This window comes from Calonectris borealis, chromosome 18 (genome assembly GCF_964195595.1).
Source record: "Calonectris borealis chromosome 18, bCalBor7.hap1.2, whole genome shotgun sequence".
Lineage (NCBI taxonomy): Eukaryota > Metazoa > Chordata > Aves > Procellariiformes > Procellariidae > Calonectris > Calonectris borealis.
Genome location: NC_134329.1, coordinates 13,201,598 through 13,220,222, shown reverse-complemented (window position 1 = coordinate 13,220,222; position 18,625 = coordinate 13,201,598). Strand labels below are relative to the sequence as shown.

General features: G+C 37.2%; 1 protein-coding gene across 3 annotated transcripts in view; it reads left to right on the top strand.

Moving 5' to 3' along the window:
* The window catches only part of GOLGA3 (golgin A3), a 30,661-nt gene extending 12,505 nt beyond the window's left edge, over positions 1 to 18,156 (top strand). For 2 of the 3 annotated variants that reach the window (XM_075168047.1, XM_075168045.1), the window contains exons 9-24: positions 329 to 466; positions 1,452 to 1,613; positions 2,427 to 2,795; positions 3,992 to 4,069; positions 5,042 to 5,305; positions 5,805 to 5,899; positions 6,605 to 6,821; positions 7,557 to 7,700; positions 8,330 to 8,527; positions 9,085 to 9,201; positions 9,699 to 9,838; positions 10,651 to 10,783; positions 10,994 to 11,116; positions 11,532 to 11,696; positions 12,673 to 12,836; positions 13,829 to 18,156. In XM_075168047.1, coding sequence (XP_075024148.1) covers positions 329 to 466; positions 1,452 to 1,613; positions 2,427 to 2,795; positions 3,992 to 4,069; positions 5,042 to 5,305; positions 5,805 to 5,899; positions 6,605 to 6,821; positions 7,557 to 7,700; positions 8,330 to 8,527; positions 9,085 to 9,201; positions 9,699 to 9,838; positions 10,651 to 10,783; positions 10,994 to 11,116; positions 11,532 to 11,696; positions 12,673 to 12,836; positions 13,829 to 14,036 — 2,715 coding nt within the window. In that variant the 3' untranslated portion in view covers positions 14,037 to 18,156. The remainder of the gene's footprint in view (positions 1 to 328; positions 467 to 1,451; positions 1,614 to 2,426; positions 2,796 to 3,991; positions 4,070 to 5,041; positions 5,306 to 5,804; positions 5,900 to 6,604; positions 6,822 to 7,556; positions 7,701 to 8,329; positions 8,528 to 9,084; positions 9,202 to 9,698; positions 9,839 to 10,650; positions 10,784 to 10,993; positions 11,117 to 11,531; positions 11,697 to 12,672; positions 12,837 to 13,828) is intronic. The other variant, XM_075168046.1, reaches the window with a different exon arrangement.
* The last annotated feature ends 469 nt before the right edge of the window (positions 18,157 to 18,625 follow it).

The window sequence follows — 18,625 nt, the reverse complement described above, 5'->3', positions numbered from 1 at the left end:
GTTCTTTTTTATGTCAGTTTTATCCAGAGGACATTGTTTATGAGCTCCGACAAGGGAGCCGGTCTCACTTGCGTATTCTTCAGGTGGAGAGTAGGCAGGGATGGTGTTTTGTTTTTCATCATGAGGTGTTCGTTCAAGTTAATGCTGAGGCATAAATTTAACCAAAGCACTTGCCTTCTGTGGATGAAGATCTGTAGTGCCATGAAAGTAGTAGCTGAGACAAGGCACGGATAGATTCAATGTGATTTTTTTTTTTTTCCTGAAACTCTCAAATTTGTTGGCCAAATTTTGACTGTATTAATCTGTGATTATTTTTTCCTTCCTTTAGGCTGGGCAGATGACCCAAGCAGGTGTGTTGGAACATCTCAAACTAGAGAATGTGGCACTGTCTCAGCAGCTGACTGAAACCCAGCACAGATCCATTAAGGAAAAGGAACGTATTGCAGCACAGCTGCAAAATATTGAGGTAAGGTTGTGGGTGTTCTTCATGAATTATATTCTGCCTAGGTTGTGTATTTAGGTTCTGCAAACTCAAGGCTATTCCAGCAAAGTAACATAGAATTCTTATGAATTGATTCAAACGCTGCATTATAAAAACAGTAAATATTTCAGAGCGAATAAATTCGCATGACGTTATGAACAGTAAGAGGGAGCAAAGCCGTATGTTTCCCATTCCAGGATGATACTTGCATTTTCAGCTCTGGTATTTGTTTTTAATTGAATTTTAAAGGTGGATGTAAATGTTCTCCTTTGCCCATTCATGAACTTTTTCAAGAGAAAACTTAATTGGAAGTTAAACCAAGTCAGTAAAGTGCTGCTTAAGTGGGTGAAATTGCTCAGTACTCAGGTTTGTCCTTTCTGCCCTCCAGTAAGAAAAGATGGGTAAAATCTGAAGTGCAGTACGCTCACTTTCAAAGTACTTAGAACCTTAAATCCCAGTGAATTTCAGTGACGTTCCTGCTTCTAAGTTCCCAAGGGCAGTAAAGCAGCAGGTCAGTGGAAGCACCCCGTCTCCAGTGATACTAATAGCGGTTGTGTAAATGACAGGAATTGCTATTTCACGGAGCTACAGCATCCAAGGCATCTCTTTTGTTTCAGAATTTTTCCAAACAGCTTAATTTTAATAAAGATTCTTTTTCTTTACGTCAATTTCATCAATTTAGAAAGGATATGGTGATAAGAGGAATTCTGATTATCACAAGTATACAAGACATTCACTGTTATTCTAAGATGTCTTAAGCATATGAATGGGTGACTTCAGTAAAGACATACAGGTGTGTAAGGCAGACATCAGAATTATTTTTGCTTGTATCTTTTCTCTAGAAATTTCCTTGATAACTTACATTTTTCTTTTCCTCTTTTTTTTTTTTTTTTTTTTTTTTAAATTTTCCTCCCTGCCCCTCCTCCTCCATGGAAATTGTAAAAGCTGATTCCTTGCTTTTTCTGTGCAGGCTGACATGTTAGATCAAGAAGCTGCCTTCATGCAGATCCAGGAGGCTAAAACCATGGTGGAAGAAGACTTGCAGAGAAAACTAGAGGAGTTTGAGGATGAGAAAGAACATCTTCAGAAAATGGCTGATTCTGCAGCAACGTTGGAGCAAGAATTGGAACAGGTAGACTCCTGTTAGGTGACTTCCCAAGGGTTTCAAGGGAAATGCTTATTTGGCTGAAAAGGCAATAGTAAATAAATCCTGAGCTCTAAACTTTTTTAAAACCTGAAAGGTTGCTGGAAAAATGAAGTCCATATCAAAGTCACTTTGTCCCAGGTGAAAAAGTTCCCTTTTTTTTTTTAACCATCTTAGTAACAGTACTTTTTTGAAATTTCAGAACTACTGTCTTGTAGATGTTGGGGGTTTTTTTTAGTGAATATAGTATGTGATTATTCTAAGTATAGACAAGAAGCATAGATCTATGTTCAAAGTTGTTAGGCAGTCAGGATATCATTATATACACTTACAGCGTAATAAATCTGCACTTCGCTACAGAGTCCTGCTTTAACCTTGTAACATTACGAAGGCAGCACGTCAAGGTCTGGAATGAAATGAAGTATCTGATAGCTCAGTCTTATATTCCATGTAATTATATGGCATTATCATTAATAACACTGAATTTACCTGGTATATCTACTGTGAACACATTTTTCAAATAAAAATTTAGAATACTGTGAATCTTACTTAGGAATATTTTAGATTTGTCATTCTGGTCATTGCTTAGCCTGTAAGATTACAGATGCTGCAGAAGGCAATCAATGCAATTAATAGAGCAAATAGAAGAAGTGGCCTAGGAAAGTTAAAAAATATTTTCACCTTCTGCTGATTTCTCCTAGAAGCTAAAATATTAGTTAAAATATTTTATTTTGATTGGAGTGCATTTGCAAAGATAACACTAATTTTGTATGAATTTAACCTTAAAATACGTCTTCTCAGGTCAAGTTGACTTTGCATCAGCGAGATCTGCAGCTTGAATCTTTACAGCAAGAACACCTAGACCTAATGAAGCAATTCACTCTGACCCAAGAGACACTGCACACCAAAGAGCAGTCCCTGGATGACCTGCAAACACAGTATGATGAACTGAAGGCCACATTAGAAGAGTTCCAAAGTGACGCTACTTCTAAAGATGACATGATCCAGTATTTGCAGAATGAGAAGATTGTCTTGGAAGTAGCTCTGCAGGCAGCAAAAGCAAGCAAAGAGCAACTTGACGAAGGAGCAATGCGCCTTGGAGAAAATACTGAAGTAGCATCACAGATCTTGGAACAACTGAGGCAAGAAATGGCAATCAAGTCAAGCCAGGTAACGAATCCCTAAAAGTATCTTATTTAAAGATAACTTTAGCTGTTGCAGGGAAGTATTGCCACAGGCACATGATAGAGCCAATTACATGAGAGGAGATTGGTACCCGCGAGTTTGTATACGTGAGTAGTTGCGAGATTCAGCTAGTGGGAATATTTTTAATCAGTTCTGTCATTTTTCCCTGCTGGTAGACTGTCTGACACCTTACATCCTGTTACATCATTGGTGAGCTTACAGTTTAATATCCCTATCTATATGCGTTTATGCATTTGTGTGGTATGGGATGGGAGGCTGAGGTTAATTGATCTTGTTCTGTCTGTTTCCAAGAGCCACCATCTTTCTAAAACCTACCAGTTTTAAAACGCAATGATTTTGAGTACAGATCACATTTTTGGAAGTAATTTTTTGGTGTGCTCCTTTTCTGTGGCACTGTGGGCCAAATGTCTTCCTTATGCAGTAATTTGGTCATGTTTAATTGTGCCTTTTCTCTTGAAACAGTATACCAGGGTTTGCTTTTGCGTATTGCTATATACCAACTGAGGCTTTTTTCTAGGCAGTGAACTATTTTACAAGATCAGGCCTAATGCATATCCTTATTCTTTTTGCAACTGCTTTAAATTGTGACTCTTCCTTTCACACGTCAGTTTGATAGTCATGTATGTTCTGTATCTTTTAGAGCATCCAAGCTCCATAGGAAGAGCTTTCTTATTGAATCCTGGTAATGATGAGTTCCTGGTAATCTTTAGAGATTTCTTTTGAAAATAATAATGGGACTTGATAGTATTACCAATAGAAGTATTGAAGAACTATGGAAATATATTTAACATAAGGATTGTTTTTTTTCCTTCAAAGAACTGGTTTCATTTGATCATGTATGTGTGAACAGGTGCCATCCGGATACGACATATGTACACTAATGACGCATACTAAAACTTTAATGGCAGGATAAGGGGACTTCATGCATTCCTGAGGGTTGACAGGGCTCACTATGTGATGACCTTTGTGAAGGTATTCCTGTATAAAACATTACGTTATCTAACAGTGCCATTGAGATGCCTACTCAGAAACAGCATCTTCATTAGATCAGGCAATCTAATGGTGCAAGCATAGCAAAAGATACTGTTACTGCTTGAAATAACAAAGAATATGACATTTGCCATGTGAAGCAATGTGTTTCCTTTTTTTCCCTCTGGCAGGTAGAAAATCTGCAACAAGAAAATGCCAGCCTTAAAAAACAGGTTCAAAAAGTGAAGGAACAGTTCCTGCAGCAGAAGGTAAGCAAAAGCAAACTGTTTCAAAGAAATAAAACCAAGGAATATACTTTTTTTACAGTGAAGGCATGTACTTCTCAGGGGTTTGTGAGGACATTTGAATCAATTTTCTGTATCAAAGAACTTTGTGACATAATTACACAGTTTCTGTATTTCATACAGTTAAATTTTTATCTGTAACGTAAAAGCAGATCCACCAACCAATTCATGCTTTCATTGGACTTCAGGGAGCTTGCCAAATGATCCACCATATAAAATCTCTCTCTGGTTTGTTGATACTGGGTTTGCTTTTGCAAAAGTGCTCAAGAAAATCTTCAAGTGTTTCCGTTTTCCTGTGGCTTTGGAAAAACAATAGTGGCTTCGGTAATTACATTGAAAATAAGTGCTTTATTGCAAATTTTATTCTGAATTTACACAGTTTTGAAACATGAATTTGAAATTGATATGTCATTAGTGTTGCACATGTATGTGTCTTATGTATAGGGTGGCACTATTAATTTACTGCTTGATTGCTTATTAACCTAATGCCAAAGGTTGTTTTAACTTGTTAGGTTTAAGTTTGGGAAGGCTGTTTAAACTGTCAGTCACAGTTAAGCCCTCTTCTCGTGGCAAAAGTTATTAATTGTGTGCATGGGATGGTTAATTTTTTACAATTAGTTTAAAAAAAAAAAGGCACATAATTAGTGCAGTTCCATAAAGTACGTGAAGAGTATCCCATATTGCTATAAATGCTCTTACTCAGAGTTTTTTTTATGAACTGCTGATATATAGTGGTATTTTGATATCTGAGCTTACATAAAAGTTTTTGACCCAGAGTAAATATGTTACAGATGATGATGCTGGTTTGTAGTTTTTGACACACACCCCTCCCCCCAAATTAAAAGAATATCAGTAAATACTTTATAGCAAATTGCTCTTAAATTTGTAAAGCTGTAACAGAGGTGACATTGTCCTCTTGAAACTCTTGTGTCCAAGGTAATGGTGGAAGCTTATCGAAGAGATGCAAGTTCTAAGGACCAGCTGATTAGCGAACTGAAAGCTACAAAGAAGCGGCTGGACTCAGAAGTGAAAGACTTAAAACGAGAGCTACTGAAAATTCAAGTTGAAAAACAGTCACTTGAATCTGAACATTCAAAACTACAGAAGGAAGTATCTCAGGTCCACCAGCAGATGGTGGAAATAGAAAATCATCTTCAGTCAGTGCAGAAAGAACGAGACGATATGGAAACACGCCTACAGGTATGGAAGGTGTTAAGCTTTGGACTTCGAGAGTGTCACATCCAGGATTCGTTGCTATTTCTATTAACTTTGGAAATAAACAGAATGACCACCTGCAAGTTAAGGTTCTTGGTTACATATTTAATATTGTCTATACATTTGAGCATATACCTGCCAACATTCTGTAAATACATGACTGCTTATTAACATCTCCTGTAAGTAAGTGTGGAGAAGCAGGCTACAGGAGTGGTAGAGGTGTGATGTGGAAGCAGTTTCCTTGGTCCCAAAGTGAACTCCGAGGGCAAACACCAAACTAGAACTCTGTTCATACATATTATGTTGGTGGCCACAGAGGGAAGAAATAAAAGGGAAAGAGAAAGGAGATGGAGAACCTTGGAACAGTTTATACTTAGAGATGGAAGTAATTTTGAAATTTCATGCTTATTCTTTTATAATCTAACATACAGCAAACATGCTTTTGTTCTTACTCTCACGAGTGCTTTTTTTCCTTCCTATTAAGTCTTTGCAGTTCGATAAGGAACAAATGGCATCTCTTGCTGAGGCAAATCAGGCATTAAAACAACAAGTAGAACAAATGCAAGAAGAAGCAAAAAAGTAAGTGTTCTTTTAGCACAGGCAAAAGAACTACAGCATTTGTTTTTTGTATTCACCTTTTTAGCAATCACTTTTTTCCTATTCCCTAGTCTTTCCTTTGGGAAATTTAAATAGTCATAGAGTCATATCCATGGCAAAGTGTTGATTGCATGCTACACAGGAGTTGCAGCTTCTCCTCTGATTCACTTATGCGTTTAACCACCAGTCTCTGCCATACAACGCACATACTGGAGCTAATCCTAATTACCATTCACTGAATTTTAGCCTTGACTGGCTAGAATGTTGGCATTAATGAGAACCACTTTTTTTTTTCCCCACTGGTGATTACAGGGTTTTTATGATACCTGACATATCCACCAAGGATCTCAGATTAGATTGGATTCTTACTCTAAATTCTGTGTTATTTTTAGACACAGTAGCATATATTCTTTCATATTGGAGTTTTAATAATTCTGACAGAGACCTCTTAATTACCGTAAGTATTTTCTTAGAACGTTATCAAGAGTCTTCAAGGTATTGTCTTGCAGAGGGCCAAATTGTACCTTACCAACCTGATGGCTTTCTCTGATGAGGTGGGTGACTCTGGAGCAAGGGGAGAGAAGTGGATGTTGGTTTTTGTTGGGCCATGTGAAAAATTAATCTTTTAGTACTGTTTTCAGGCAGTTTTTGGTTTTACCTGATGTTTTGTTTTTCCTTTCACTCCAGGGCCATTACTGAGCAGAAACAGAAGATGAAGCGTCTAGGGTCAGATCTGACAAGTGCTCAGAAAGAGATGAAAGCAAAACATAAAGCCTATGAGAATGCAGTCGGCATTCTTAGTCGTCGGCTACAGGAATCTCTTGCTGCAAAGGAATCTGCTGAAGCAGAGTTGAGCAAACTAAAAGCACAAATCACTGATGGTGGAAACAACCAGATTGCTCAAGTATGCAGATGTCTTTTAATATTGTTAGTACAAAGATAGCTCTATCTTGTTATTAAATATAAGTCTTGAAATATTATTTTACACTGAAGTGATGAAAATATTTGGAATATAAAGCTAGATAAGAACATGGTATCAGTGTTCTGAGCACGGAGAATTTCCTTAACTACATTTGAGAGAGGTGATTTGGCAAGCTTTGGTTTGGTTGTTGGTGGTGGTTTTTGGTTGTGGTTTTTTTTTTTTTTTAATTGTATCTTTCAGGTTACCCATTGTAATCCAAGCTCAAGAGGATGATCAGGCTTAGTGCTAAATTTCCTGATTAATTTTTATTGTTGGTTTGTTTTTTCGTGTTTTTGGTGGGGTTTTTTTTGTGTGGTTTTTTTTTTTTTGAAAGGCTTAGCATCTAAAGATTTTCCAAAATTCTAACTCTTGCTGCTTTTTTCTCACTGACATTTAAAAGTTCTTCAGGGTAGCCATAACTTAGTCATATATGTTATGCCTGTGATAAGAAAATTAATTTACTGGGGAAACCTCTAATTCCTTGGACCAATGGAGCAAGATACCAAATACACTAATAGCAGTAGCTGGATGCAAGGGTCGAAAGCTCTGGGCAAGACTTTACATTAAGCACTAGCACCTCATTTAATATTTGCTAGAGAAGTAGGCTTTTTAACAAAAAACAGAATTACTCCTGTAGATTGGTGATATATTAATCATGCTTGTGATCTTTGTCTTTAGGAAAGGATTCAAGCTCTGGAGACAGAATTGCAAGCTGTTAGCAGCAGTAAGTTGATGCTGGAAAAAGAGCTGCAAGAAGTAATTTCACTTACCAGCCAGGAGCTAGAAGAATACAGAGAGAAAGTGCTGGAACTTGAAGATGAGGTGATTGCTTGAATTTGCATGGTAGATGAGAAGGTGACAGTATAAAGTGCCTGAGAGGCAGGGAGAAATTTTAGTACCATAATTTTATTCCAACAGTGCAGGAAATCAGAATCTTACATAGGAAACATCATGTCAGTGACACTTGCTAATTTTGCTGCCCTGTGCTGGTTCTTCATTGTTTCATGAATCACTGTCGTATAGGGGAAAAGAAGATGAGAGAGAAAAGTAGTTCCTGTATTAGATACCAGCTGTGTCTGGTCATGAGACGATGAGGATGATGAGTCATTATCTTTTGAAACTATTTGGAGTCATGGATGCTCAGTGATTTTGAGGGCAGGGTGGTGGTGTTCAGTTGTAGAGTCGCACAAAAAAATTATATATGTCAACTGCTCCTGATCTACACCTAATAGTACTCCTGGATTCTGCTTTATAGCAAGCATTTTAGTGTTCCAAAAGGAAAAAATACCTAACTGAACTTACTTTGAAGTGTTCATTTGAAAAAGAAAAAAAAAGAAATCCCACTCTGGGAAAGCAAGACGTTTAATGAGTTTAGCTCACAATTTTGTTGTGGTAATAATCTGGAGTTGTTTGGGTTTGTTTGTTTGATTTATTTTTTTCTTTGGCTGTAGCTTCAGGAATCTAGAGGCTTCAGGAGGAAGATAAAACGTTTAGAAGAAATTAATAAGAAGTTGGCCCTTGAACTGGAGCATGAACGTGGAAAACTTACAGGTCTTAGTCAGTCCAACGCCGCTTTGCGGGAGCACAACAATATCCTAGAAACAGCGTTAGCAAAAAGAGAGGCAGACTTGGTACAGCTGAATCTGCAGGTATTTGACCTTTTGATATAATATCTTCAGAAAGGAATTAGCTTATATTTCTGAAGATAAGATGTAGACATCTTCACAGATATCATACAAAGTTGGTGCATTTTCTCCAGATCTGGGTCTCCCGTGTGTTGCGTAACAGCAGTAATATAGGGGGCTAAACAAGAGATCAGAAATGATACTTTGCACTAAACGGAGCTGTTTCTTTTGGAAAAAAACAAATCACACTAAAATATTTGCAGTAGTGAAAGTGTGGCTCACTTAAATTGGTTGGAACATACAAAGTGTGTTACATATGGATTTATTGAGATGAATTATTTTTATGCCAATAGTAGTATATTCGTGGGGTATAAGCAAATGAGAATATAGGCAATGAGCTACCATTTAACCATAGCTACTCTTACGGTTGAAGGGTACCATGAGGAGACAGTTATCAGTGAGCAGCAGAGAGAAGTTTTGCGATCCCTGCATTGGCTTGTGTTTATATTTCCTCTACTGGCATTTCTGGTCTTCCAGTGAGCCCACACAAAATGTGCGTTTGTTTTTGTGATGTGATACAGGTTCAGGCAGTCCTAAAGCGGAAAGAGGAAGAGGATCAGCAAATGCAACAACTCATTCAAGCTTTACAGGCTTCCTTAGAGAAAGAAAAGTCAAAAGTTAAAGACCTTAAAAAGCAGGTAATGGCTCATCTTTTGTTTTATTTACTTAAAAGGTGATTTAAATGTAAAGTATTTGAAAAGTAGCTTGAAACAAAATCTATGCTTCGTAACATACTGCTTCCTGCAGGGTCTCTGTCATGATGGCCAGTAGCTGAAAGATCCGTTGACGTCTTTTCTGTTGTGCCCTGTGTTAAGCATACTCACTGACTACCAGGAAGGTTCCATTATGACTTGTAATGCACGGGACATATCCTGAAGTGATGATACTTCATCCAAAAATTCACAATGGAGAAGCAGTCTGGCAAACGTGCTTCTTCCATTATATATAGTGATTAACCGCAATTAGCATTAATAAGGATAACAACACTAATAATAACTTTTTTAGACAAAAAGAGAAGTGTTAACAGCTGCGCAACTTCCTTCTGGATTAGTTTTGTACCCCTTTAGTCTAGCTCTCTTTATGATTAACCTACAGTGATAAAACAAAGAAAAATTGCATCTTTTTTTTCTTGTAGGAAGCAGCAGCCAAAGCGGATGCAGCGCATAACCGCCGTCATTACAGAGCTGCTGCGCTTGAGCTCAGTGAAATCAAGAAAGAGCTACATGCCAAAGAACTGCTTGTCCAAGCCCTTCAGGTTGAAGTGGACAAACTGCAGTAAGTAAAAGTCCAAGTTCTTAGAGAATAGTAAAAAAATCAAATCCTCTGAAAAAGCCATACATTAGTGAATTTTTGGTTTTGCCACTCTGGAGTGGATTATGTTGAAATGTACCCCAGCTGAGCCTGACCATAAGATGCATGTTTGGACTCTAGGCGAATACTTGCATTTTTCTGTCTCTTCATAATTCCGTTAGACCTGAAATGTGCTGTATTTAGGCTTTACCATCTGCTTTTTTTACAGTTTCAACACAGATTTCTACTATTTCATGTTACTAGGAAGGATTAACACTTCATATATATCCTATTATTTTTCTGTCTTTCACATCCCTGAGGAACTACATAGAGGATGAATTTGTTGAATATATTCCACAATATATTCAAATTCAATTTGTTTTCTTGTATAGACAATAGTTTCTTAAATTATAAGAAATTGTCAGATCTACATGAGCATGGATATAAGGTTAACCCTATTCCTCCTAAAACAAAAGCAAAATTGCTGACAGGTTTTTTGTTTTGTTTGTTTGGTTTTTTACTGCATAATCTATTGTTTGTAACTGGACTATTACTAGTGCTCAGGGAATTTTTTTTTCCCCAGTATTTAATGATGTATTCATGCATCTGTCTCATATCAAATCTTTTTGTGATTTAACTCTTGCTGTGAATGTGTTGGCAAAGCCTTCAGTCAAGGCTATAACTAACCAGGTTCCACGCGCTGTCATGTCATTTATGGTTACATAGCTAACCCAGTGAAGTACTTGATTTAAAGATCAGACTGAATAACTGCTGTGTCTGTTAATTCTGCTGTGCAGGGTAGAGGATGAAAAACATTCCCAGGAGGTATCACAGTTTCAGCAAGAGCTGGCAGAAGCCAGGTCTCAGCTCCAACTTCTGCAGAAAAAGCTGGATGACAAGCTTAGTGAACAGCCTGTAGTAAGCCAAGAGGTAAAAACTGCACATTTACTGTGTTTATTGTTATTTATGATGCATTGTATGACTTCATTTGTTTTTAATTCAGCATTTTTTAATCAAGTTTTGCTAGGTTTTCTTAGAACCAGAAAGGGTTCATGAGACATAATAATGTATATCAGATTTTGTTGTTGATTGCACCTATAGATAATTCTAAAGATACTTTTCCCTCCCTGCCCCCGGTAGGTGGAAGACCTCAAGTGGGAAGTAGAACGAAAAGAAAGAGAAATTGAAACACTTAAGCAGCAGCTGGATATGAGTGAACAGCGCAGCCACAAGGAGTTAGAAGGGATACAAGTTGTCTTGCAGGTATTTAATCTAGCCGGTGGAGATTCTGGTGGATAACTGGTATTGCTGTAGGGGGATAATTAATATTTTTATTGTTTAAAAGCATACTTATACCGGTACTTCTCTGATACTTTTTTTTATAAATTTTTATTCATAAAAACTTACTATATGTTTTGCAGTGTCTTTACTTTTCTGAGTTTTACTTTGACTGTGGTGTTAGCTATTTCCTTGACCTTACACCATTAAAATAGGCTACTGACTTTTTTAATCTAATTTCTGGTTTTCTGCCAGGGCAAATTGATTTCAAATAGCAGCGTTATGTGTTGTTTCTCTTTCTAGTTTCTCCTGGAAACTGAAAAAAAAGATAAAAACATTAGGTAGCTAGAATTTTTATACCGTTTCCCTGCATCACATTGATTCTCTTTTTCCCATTTAGAATATCAAAACTGAGTTGGAAATGGTGAGGGAAGACCTGTCGGTGACTCAGAAAGATAAGTTTATGCTGCAGGCTAAAGTGACTGAACTGAAGAACAGCATGAAGTCGCTGCTGCAGCAGAACCAGCAACTGAAGTTGGACCTGAAGCATGGCAAGACGAAGAAGGTATTTAAACAGGAAGAATACATGTTGTAGGCTACCCGAAAATACTCCGCTAATGCTCTTTAATTAAAGTACTGGAAAATACTCCACTGCAGGAAACCTGGTGAAAACTCTGAACTGAAATGCCTGCCTGTGATACAGACTTACTGATGTTCTGATACTTAAATGATAAATACAGGAAGATTTGCAGGCAAAAGTAACTCTACTGATCTTGACTTCCCACCTTTTACTTCAGAAATCTTTTTGTGTTTAGTGTATTATCTTACATTTACATTTTGACTTATAATAATAAAGCAAAAAAGGTAGCACTTAAATAATGAATCATGGGCAGATATGGAGTTAATACCTTCTTAGAGTTAATACCTTCTTAATGTTCATGTGTCTGTCCTCTCCATACTGCCTAGTTTTTCATCCTTCTACAATTTCAAAAGGTAACTATTAGTGGTTTCTTTGAGTTTTCTGATTTTCTACTAGTACACAGAAAATGCAGTAATAGTCGATCTCTTGCTCTTTCCCTCCCTGAAGTGGGAGGGAATTCTCTCACTTAGTGAGACAGAATTTTGTATGGAAGCCTCCATTTCATTCTTTTAGACATTGATCCTGATACCTCATCCTGCAGGTTCCAGAATTTCCAAAAGGATTTCTTTGACTGTACTTAACTGATTTTTTTTTTCTGAATTGTTCTCTTAACTGTACTGAAAGAATGTTATTAAAATTAGTTGTGAAGATCCAAGTCATTTGCTTTAAATCCTTCCTGTTTTATTGCTTTAGAAGGGTGAGTTCTTGAGTAGGTCCCTCTAGATGGCTAGCAGATGACATTAGGTTAGGAACTTTTGCTTGAGACTTTACACGAATGTGCTTCTGAATCCTGCTCTATAATGCAGATATGTACCAATAGTGTGATGTGAGACTCTTTCTATGTGGTAAAAATGACATAATTTAATGGTAATTTCTGGCTTTTCTTTTTTTCTTTAACCAGAGGAAGGAACTGAAAGGAGAGAATAACTCTTCAAATCCTGTGACTCCAGTCAAGATTCCCGATTGTCCAGTGCCTGCTGCCTTGCTAGAAGAACTGTTGAAACCATCGACAGCTGTGAGCAAGGAGCCTTTAAAAAATCTGAACAGCTGCCTCCGGCAATTAAAGTATGACCTGTTATTTTCAACCATATTAAATACTCTTAAAAATGTTTCCAAGAAACCAGCTGCCTTCCTAAGGAAAAAAGGATTTGTAAAATGAATTCTTTTCCTCTTATTGGGACTATATTTAGGACACTAAGATTTCTGTCATTGTAAGTGCTTGCTTATATGGTAATGATACAGGGAAAGAAGCCTTTACAATAAACTAGACAAAACGTCCATGCTAAATCGTACACAGCAGAACAAACCAGAAGCAGCTATTTCTAATTGTTCTTGCTGGTGGAAAAGCTGGCAGTTCTCTTCCTTCACAGCATCAGAAGGGCTGCTTCTGATAGGAGCCCAGGCAGTGTATTAATAAGAAATCTCTACAGAGGAAGTTCATTCTGCCAAAAATGTTTTCAGATCTTCCTTTACAAGATTGCGCATGAGATTCTGAGCAGGAAAGCTACAACTTCAGGAAGACGGGCAGTTCAGGTTATTAGGAGAACTGAGCTGCTATTATCACCTCAGTTCATGTTTGAGGGGAGTGAGCCTGTGATAATGTTCTGTGATTCTGTACTACCAAACTAGTCGCTATGCTAAGTTGGTGTCTGACTAAAGTCATAATGGGTTTATTTAGTTATTTTTCTGTGCTGCTTTCCTCACCTCTACCTCCCATGTTGCCTTTTATACCTGCAAGAGTACTACATTCATCAGGTTGCAGTCACTAAGTGCCTTTACTGAGGAAACAGAGCTGCATCATCCCTGGCAATGAGTATGTGCAGCAAAGGAGCTGCTGCATTGTGGGCCCTTATTTTTGAGTTAAGCATATTGTATTTGCTCTTAAATTAAAGACAATTCCTAAGCTTCCTGCAGACTTCTTGCTCTTGTACCAGCTATAGCTTAGATAGTCTTCGAGTAGGTATCAAGAATCAGAAAAGTCATTTTCTGATCTTGCATTTAGCAGTTAGCTTTCTGCTTGTTAATTTTTGCTTTTTTGTTCTCAATACTTTCAAAAGGCAAGAAATGGACAGCCTTCAGCGTCAGATGGAGGAACACACCATTACAGTACATGAATCAATGTCTTCGTGGACTCAGATTGAGGGGCAGCTAACGGACCTTACCTCTACCAGTCCTGCAACTGCATCAGAGCAGCAAGAGATTCCTGCTGTAGATGGAAAGAAACAGAATTGTAGTGTTAGTGACAAGGAAGCTTTGATGCTATAATCTCCTTATCTGTTGTCTTTCTTCCTGTTGCTTTAAGTATGTAAACAAATCTTTATGAAAATTATTTATTTATTTCATTTTTAAAAATGGTGTTCAGAGTTGTGCTTTTGCCTGTAGAAGCAAAGGGCATGGTTTTGAGAAACTGGTGTAATATTAAATGCAGAACATGCTATTCCAAGGGTTTGTCTGAAACCTTACCGTAATAATTCTTCACGTTGGGGACTGCCAAGTGGTAAATCTAGCTCATTTTGGGGTTTAGTAAGAGATTCAGATGAAGGTTTAAAATGAGGTCCAAAGGAGCATCTGGTTCCAGGTCTGTATTTGTTCCATCTGGGTGAGTTTGTTAAGGAATGACTGTTAATTATGTAACATCTGGGTTTTGGTGTGGTTTTTTTTCATTTGGGGGAGGGTAGGGGAGTGTTGTTTTCCCCCATCTTCGGCTGTATCCAAATCACAGGGAAAAATAAGTTCTGCTCATGTTCAGCTATTAGTGGTTGAGAACTGGATATTCTGAGCATCTTCTCTCCTCCCTCCTATAAGCTCTTATTCTTGAAATTCAGATTCAAATACAGGTATCTGTATTTAAAGAAAAAAAAATCAGTTGAAGCCATTTCTAGTTATGAAGATGACCTCTGACTTATAGCAAAAGAAACAAGACTGTAAAGACAAGCAATGCAGATTGGTATGTATCTTTGGCAGATTTGCCTGGGATGTTTTCTGAAGGATCAGTTTTTCTCTTACAGTTGCAGGCCAGTAGGGAGCTTTGCTTCGCTGCACAAACACTTCTTGCACCTTTTTAGTTCAACTTTTGAAGTAGACACCCTTGAAAAAGGTATGCGTGTAATATATATATATATATAAAAGAAAAAATCCTAATTTTCTCACTTTGAATATCTGTTTTAATATGCTTTATACTGTAAGTTAAGGCTGACACGAGGGTTTTTTGTTACTGTCATTGTTTTAATGTTACATTTAAGTTCACTGTTTTTTGACATACTGTACAAATGGCTTAGGGAAATTAGCTCCTAAAGCCAGAGCTTTTAGAAATGTAATTATTTTTACTTTAAAAGACAAAATTATAATGCCTATAAAATTATTATTTTTATTAGCTTTATCTTCTACACACTTCCCCTACTTTTTGCACCCTCTACTACAAATTGTCCACCGTGAATGGAAATGTTGGTACTGTGGCAGCCCCTCTGCAGAGCACCTTTATTATTAAAGCAGCCCACTTTAGATTCCTTCATCTTTGGTCCCGTTGCTCCATTGGCTCGCAGTGCAGTGATAAGCCCACCCTCTCCTCATTCAAAAACTTAGTGTGCAGGTACTCTTCGCCTAATGTGCTAAGTGCTAAAGCACAAATCGATATACGTGACAGATTATTTGGAAGATTTAGTGGCAACTCATGTACTAGCATGTTTTTGTCTTTAAAACATAAAGAAAACAGGTCAATTAATCCACTATAATTTGATGTTTAAAAAAAAAAAATCTAATAAGTACAAGTAGATTAAGTGGCTGGGGGGAAACCCAAAAATTCTAGTTCATGTATTTTTCCAAGGAGAGTGTTGCTGCTTTTGATGCGTTTGGTTATTTGGGGAGGGGGAAATTATTGCAGTTTGATTAGCAGTAAGGCAAAAAATAAGCAAACAAACAAACAAAAAACCCAAACCCACACATATTTATCCAAAGTCTGATTTCTCATAATTACCAATTCAAGCTTTAGTCCAGTTGAACACTTTGCGCTTAAAGAGTCTATACTGACTGATTTCATGCCCCTCAGCTACTGGATTTTAACTTACATTTTATTTTAGCATCAAGTGATGCTAAAAGTCAAGGTTTTGTAATTGGTGAAGGAAAGAATGCATTAGTGTGGCATTAGGTGCCCATCATACAGAATTACCAAACAATTCAAAGAAAAGTCAAAAGCTTTACAGACTAGCTTAAATATGTTAATGTCTGCATAACGCTGCAGTCTACTTTGCGGAGTAAATGGTACCGATTGTCTTGCTGCTGTCATGTTCTTGAAGTTGCCTCTATAAAAGCTCAAAGAAGAAAAAAAAATGCAGTATTGTTAAAGAAGAAAAGTAAAGCTACATAATGAATAATATATTCAGTACAAAAAAGTTATCAAATGTTCAGGATTTTAAATAAAATAACACTTCTGCAGTGTTAATGTTGCTGTTCATTTTAGTAAATACATTGCCTACAGTTAAGAATCCATTATCTTTTAATCTCTTAAGTTTCGCAACAGTTGTATGGATAAAGGTTTCATCTGGTATCAAAGAAGCCAGAATTGTTAGAAACCTTCATAGTTAGTCAGAATGTCTGCTCTCCTCTTCTTTTTGTATCAATAATTGTACTGCATTCTGTTTCCAGTGTAGTGCTGCATTTTCTCACTAGCTCCTTATAAAGACATCTCAGCTTATACAATCAAGTAGTCTTAGATGCATGTTTTTCCTTTTAAAGATGAGGGAGCTGTGGTGAAGTGCTCAGATTAGATTTCCACATTGACCCATCTGTCTCTCCCTGAAGGTACCTGGACACTAGGTATTTTCATTTTATATTCACCAGGTGTTTTTTCTATAAACAGAAGCACCATGCCATTTACTTAAATGAAGGACAGACGGTGAGACTTGAGGGTCTATTTCTGATGAGGTACTAAGTCAATTAAGTTACAGAAGTCCCTGGCAAGCCTTCTAGAAGGAGCACGCAGCATGTGATAAAAGCAAGGCCTTTTCTTTAAAGCTCATCAGCTATGTTTCTTAATTATCCAGAGAAACAGTTGCTGTTTTATTAAAAAGCCTCACCCTGAGGCTGAGCATGCTCGCTCTACAAAGCTTCAGGTCTCTGCTGTCTAGGCAGTAAAACAAACTAGTTGTAGGAATGAAAACTGCCTCCCTTCTGCCTGTCGCAGCACTGCCAAATACATCAGAGGAAAATCTGAAGAATAAGCTCTTCAAGATTTTTTTTTTCTTTTCCTTTTTCAAGCACTGCAATGGAATGTATTTTCCATGTCTGTTTCTTCAGTGGTTGCTACTTACTAAACCAAGTCTTGTCGATGAAGGAGAAATGTCACTGTAATGTGAGAATGTTTCCCAAGTGATGAAAGTTGGTAAATGCTACAGCATTACTTTTTCAGATGCCGTTGGGTTTTTGAGGACTCTTGAATAACTGTGCGTTTAAAAAAAACAAACAAAAAACACAACAAAAAACCAGCAAACCCTACAATGGGAAAAAACGTTAGTTACCGAGTCTCTGGTGTTGCTGAACATTGCATAATGCTCCATTCTATTGTCTTCCAGATTTCTTGGAAATATTTGTGCACTGTATTGGGATCAGCTGAGCCCCTTATCCACTCATGCAATGGGAGGATCTGATCCCATACCATTTATTCAGGCAATATTCTAGCTGAAATCTATGAGAATTTCACGTATGTCAAGAGTAGAGTATTATCCAGAATGGAAGTTCTAGTGCTCGTATTTTCATGGATAACTTACTCCTCCTTAGGGGAGTGAACTGCAGTGGCATGGTGTTTTAATGTTAGCTATGACAACATTAACGGTGCACTGGGGACAGATACTATCAATATAAATTTAACTTAAAGATGACAAATTCACTGCTGGTGATGCAAAAGCTTGTGATGTATGTTTTATAAACTTTGCCAGGAAATGTGAATAGTTGCATGTGACTTGCTGTGACCAGAGCCTTTAAATATTTTCATGTGAAAGCAATTACAGTCCAAAGTAATTACTAATGCTCATCAGCTGTCATCTGATCCCTCTTGTCTCCTACTCATGTGTAACACTTCAGTCTTGGGCAGTAGGGCAGCCTAATTTCCAATACAGATGCACAGATTTCTGGGGGAGGGGGAGATGTTCTGGATATTGTAAATGAAATATTTTTATGTTTTATACATGACATTCAGTAACGTCTGCTTAGGCTGTATTTGTAAAAATAGAAGTTAACCATTTCATGTTCTTGAGTGGATAACCCAGGGGATGGAGGAGTTACACTATGTACAATTAACGTTTATGATCATACAAAGCATGTTGATTATAAAAATAATGTGCATAGGAATTCCTTCAAAAGTTTTGTGCAATAAACTATTTTTGGTAACGGGCTCCATGTTGTTTATACTTTCAAAGAGAAATTGTTATTATCTTCTCTTTGGTTTTGGACAGTAATTGTTATGTTTAGGATTCTGAACATGTATAGCCACCTTTAAGGGAAAAAAAACCCCACCTTATTTTGAAAGACTACGTTATTGCGTATTGATTGTTCACTGATTTTTCACACATCTAAAATTGATTGTGCTTGTATTTCCATTACATTTACTTTTTCTCAGTTTGCTGACCATGTCAGGAAGGAAACGTAATGAGTGTATCTCCCTTGGCCTGAATTTGCCAACATCTGAAGTTTGAGTCTACAAAATGGAACAATGCAGAAATGTCATCTTCATTCTAATTTAGCCAATGGCAATGATGAGGAGAGAAATTACTGTACCTTGCTTGTAATATTAAACAGTGAGAGTTAAAGGGATGTTGTCAACTTCTTGAAGGCCTGCTGTTTTGTCTCATCATTTCAACCTG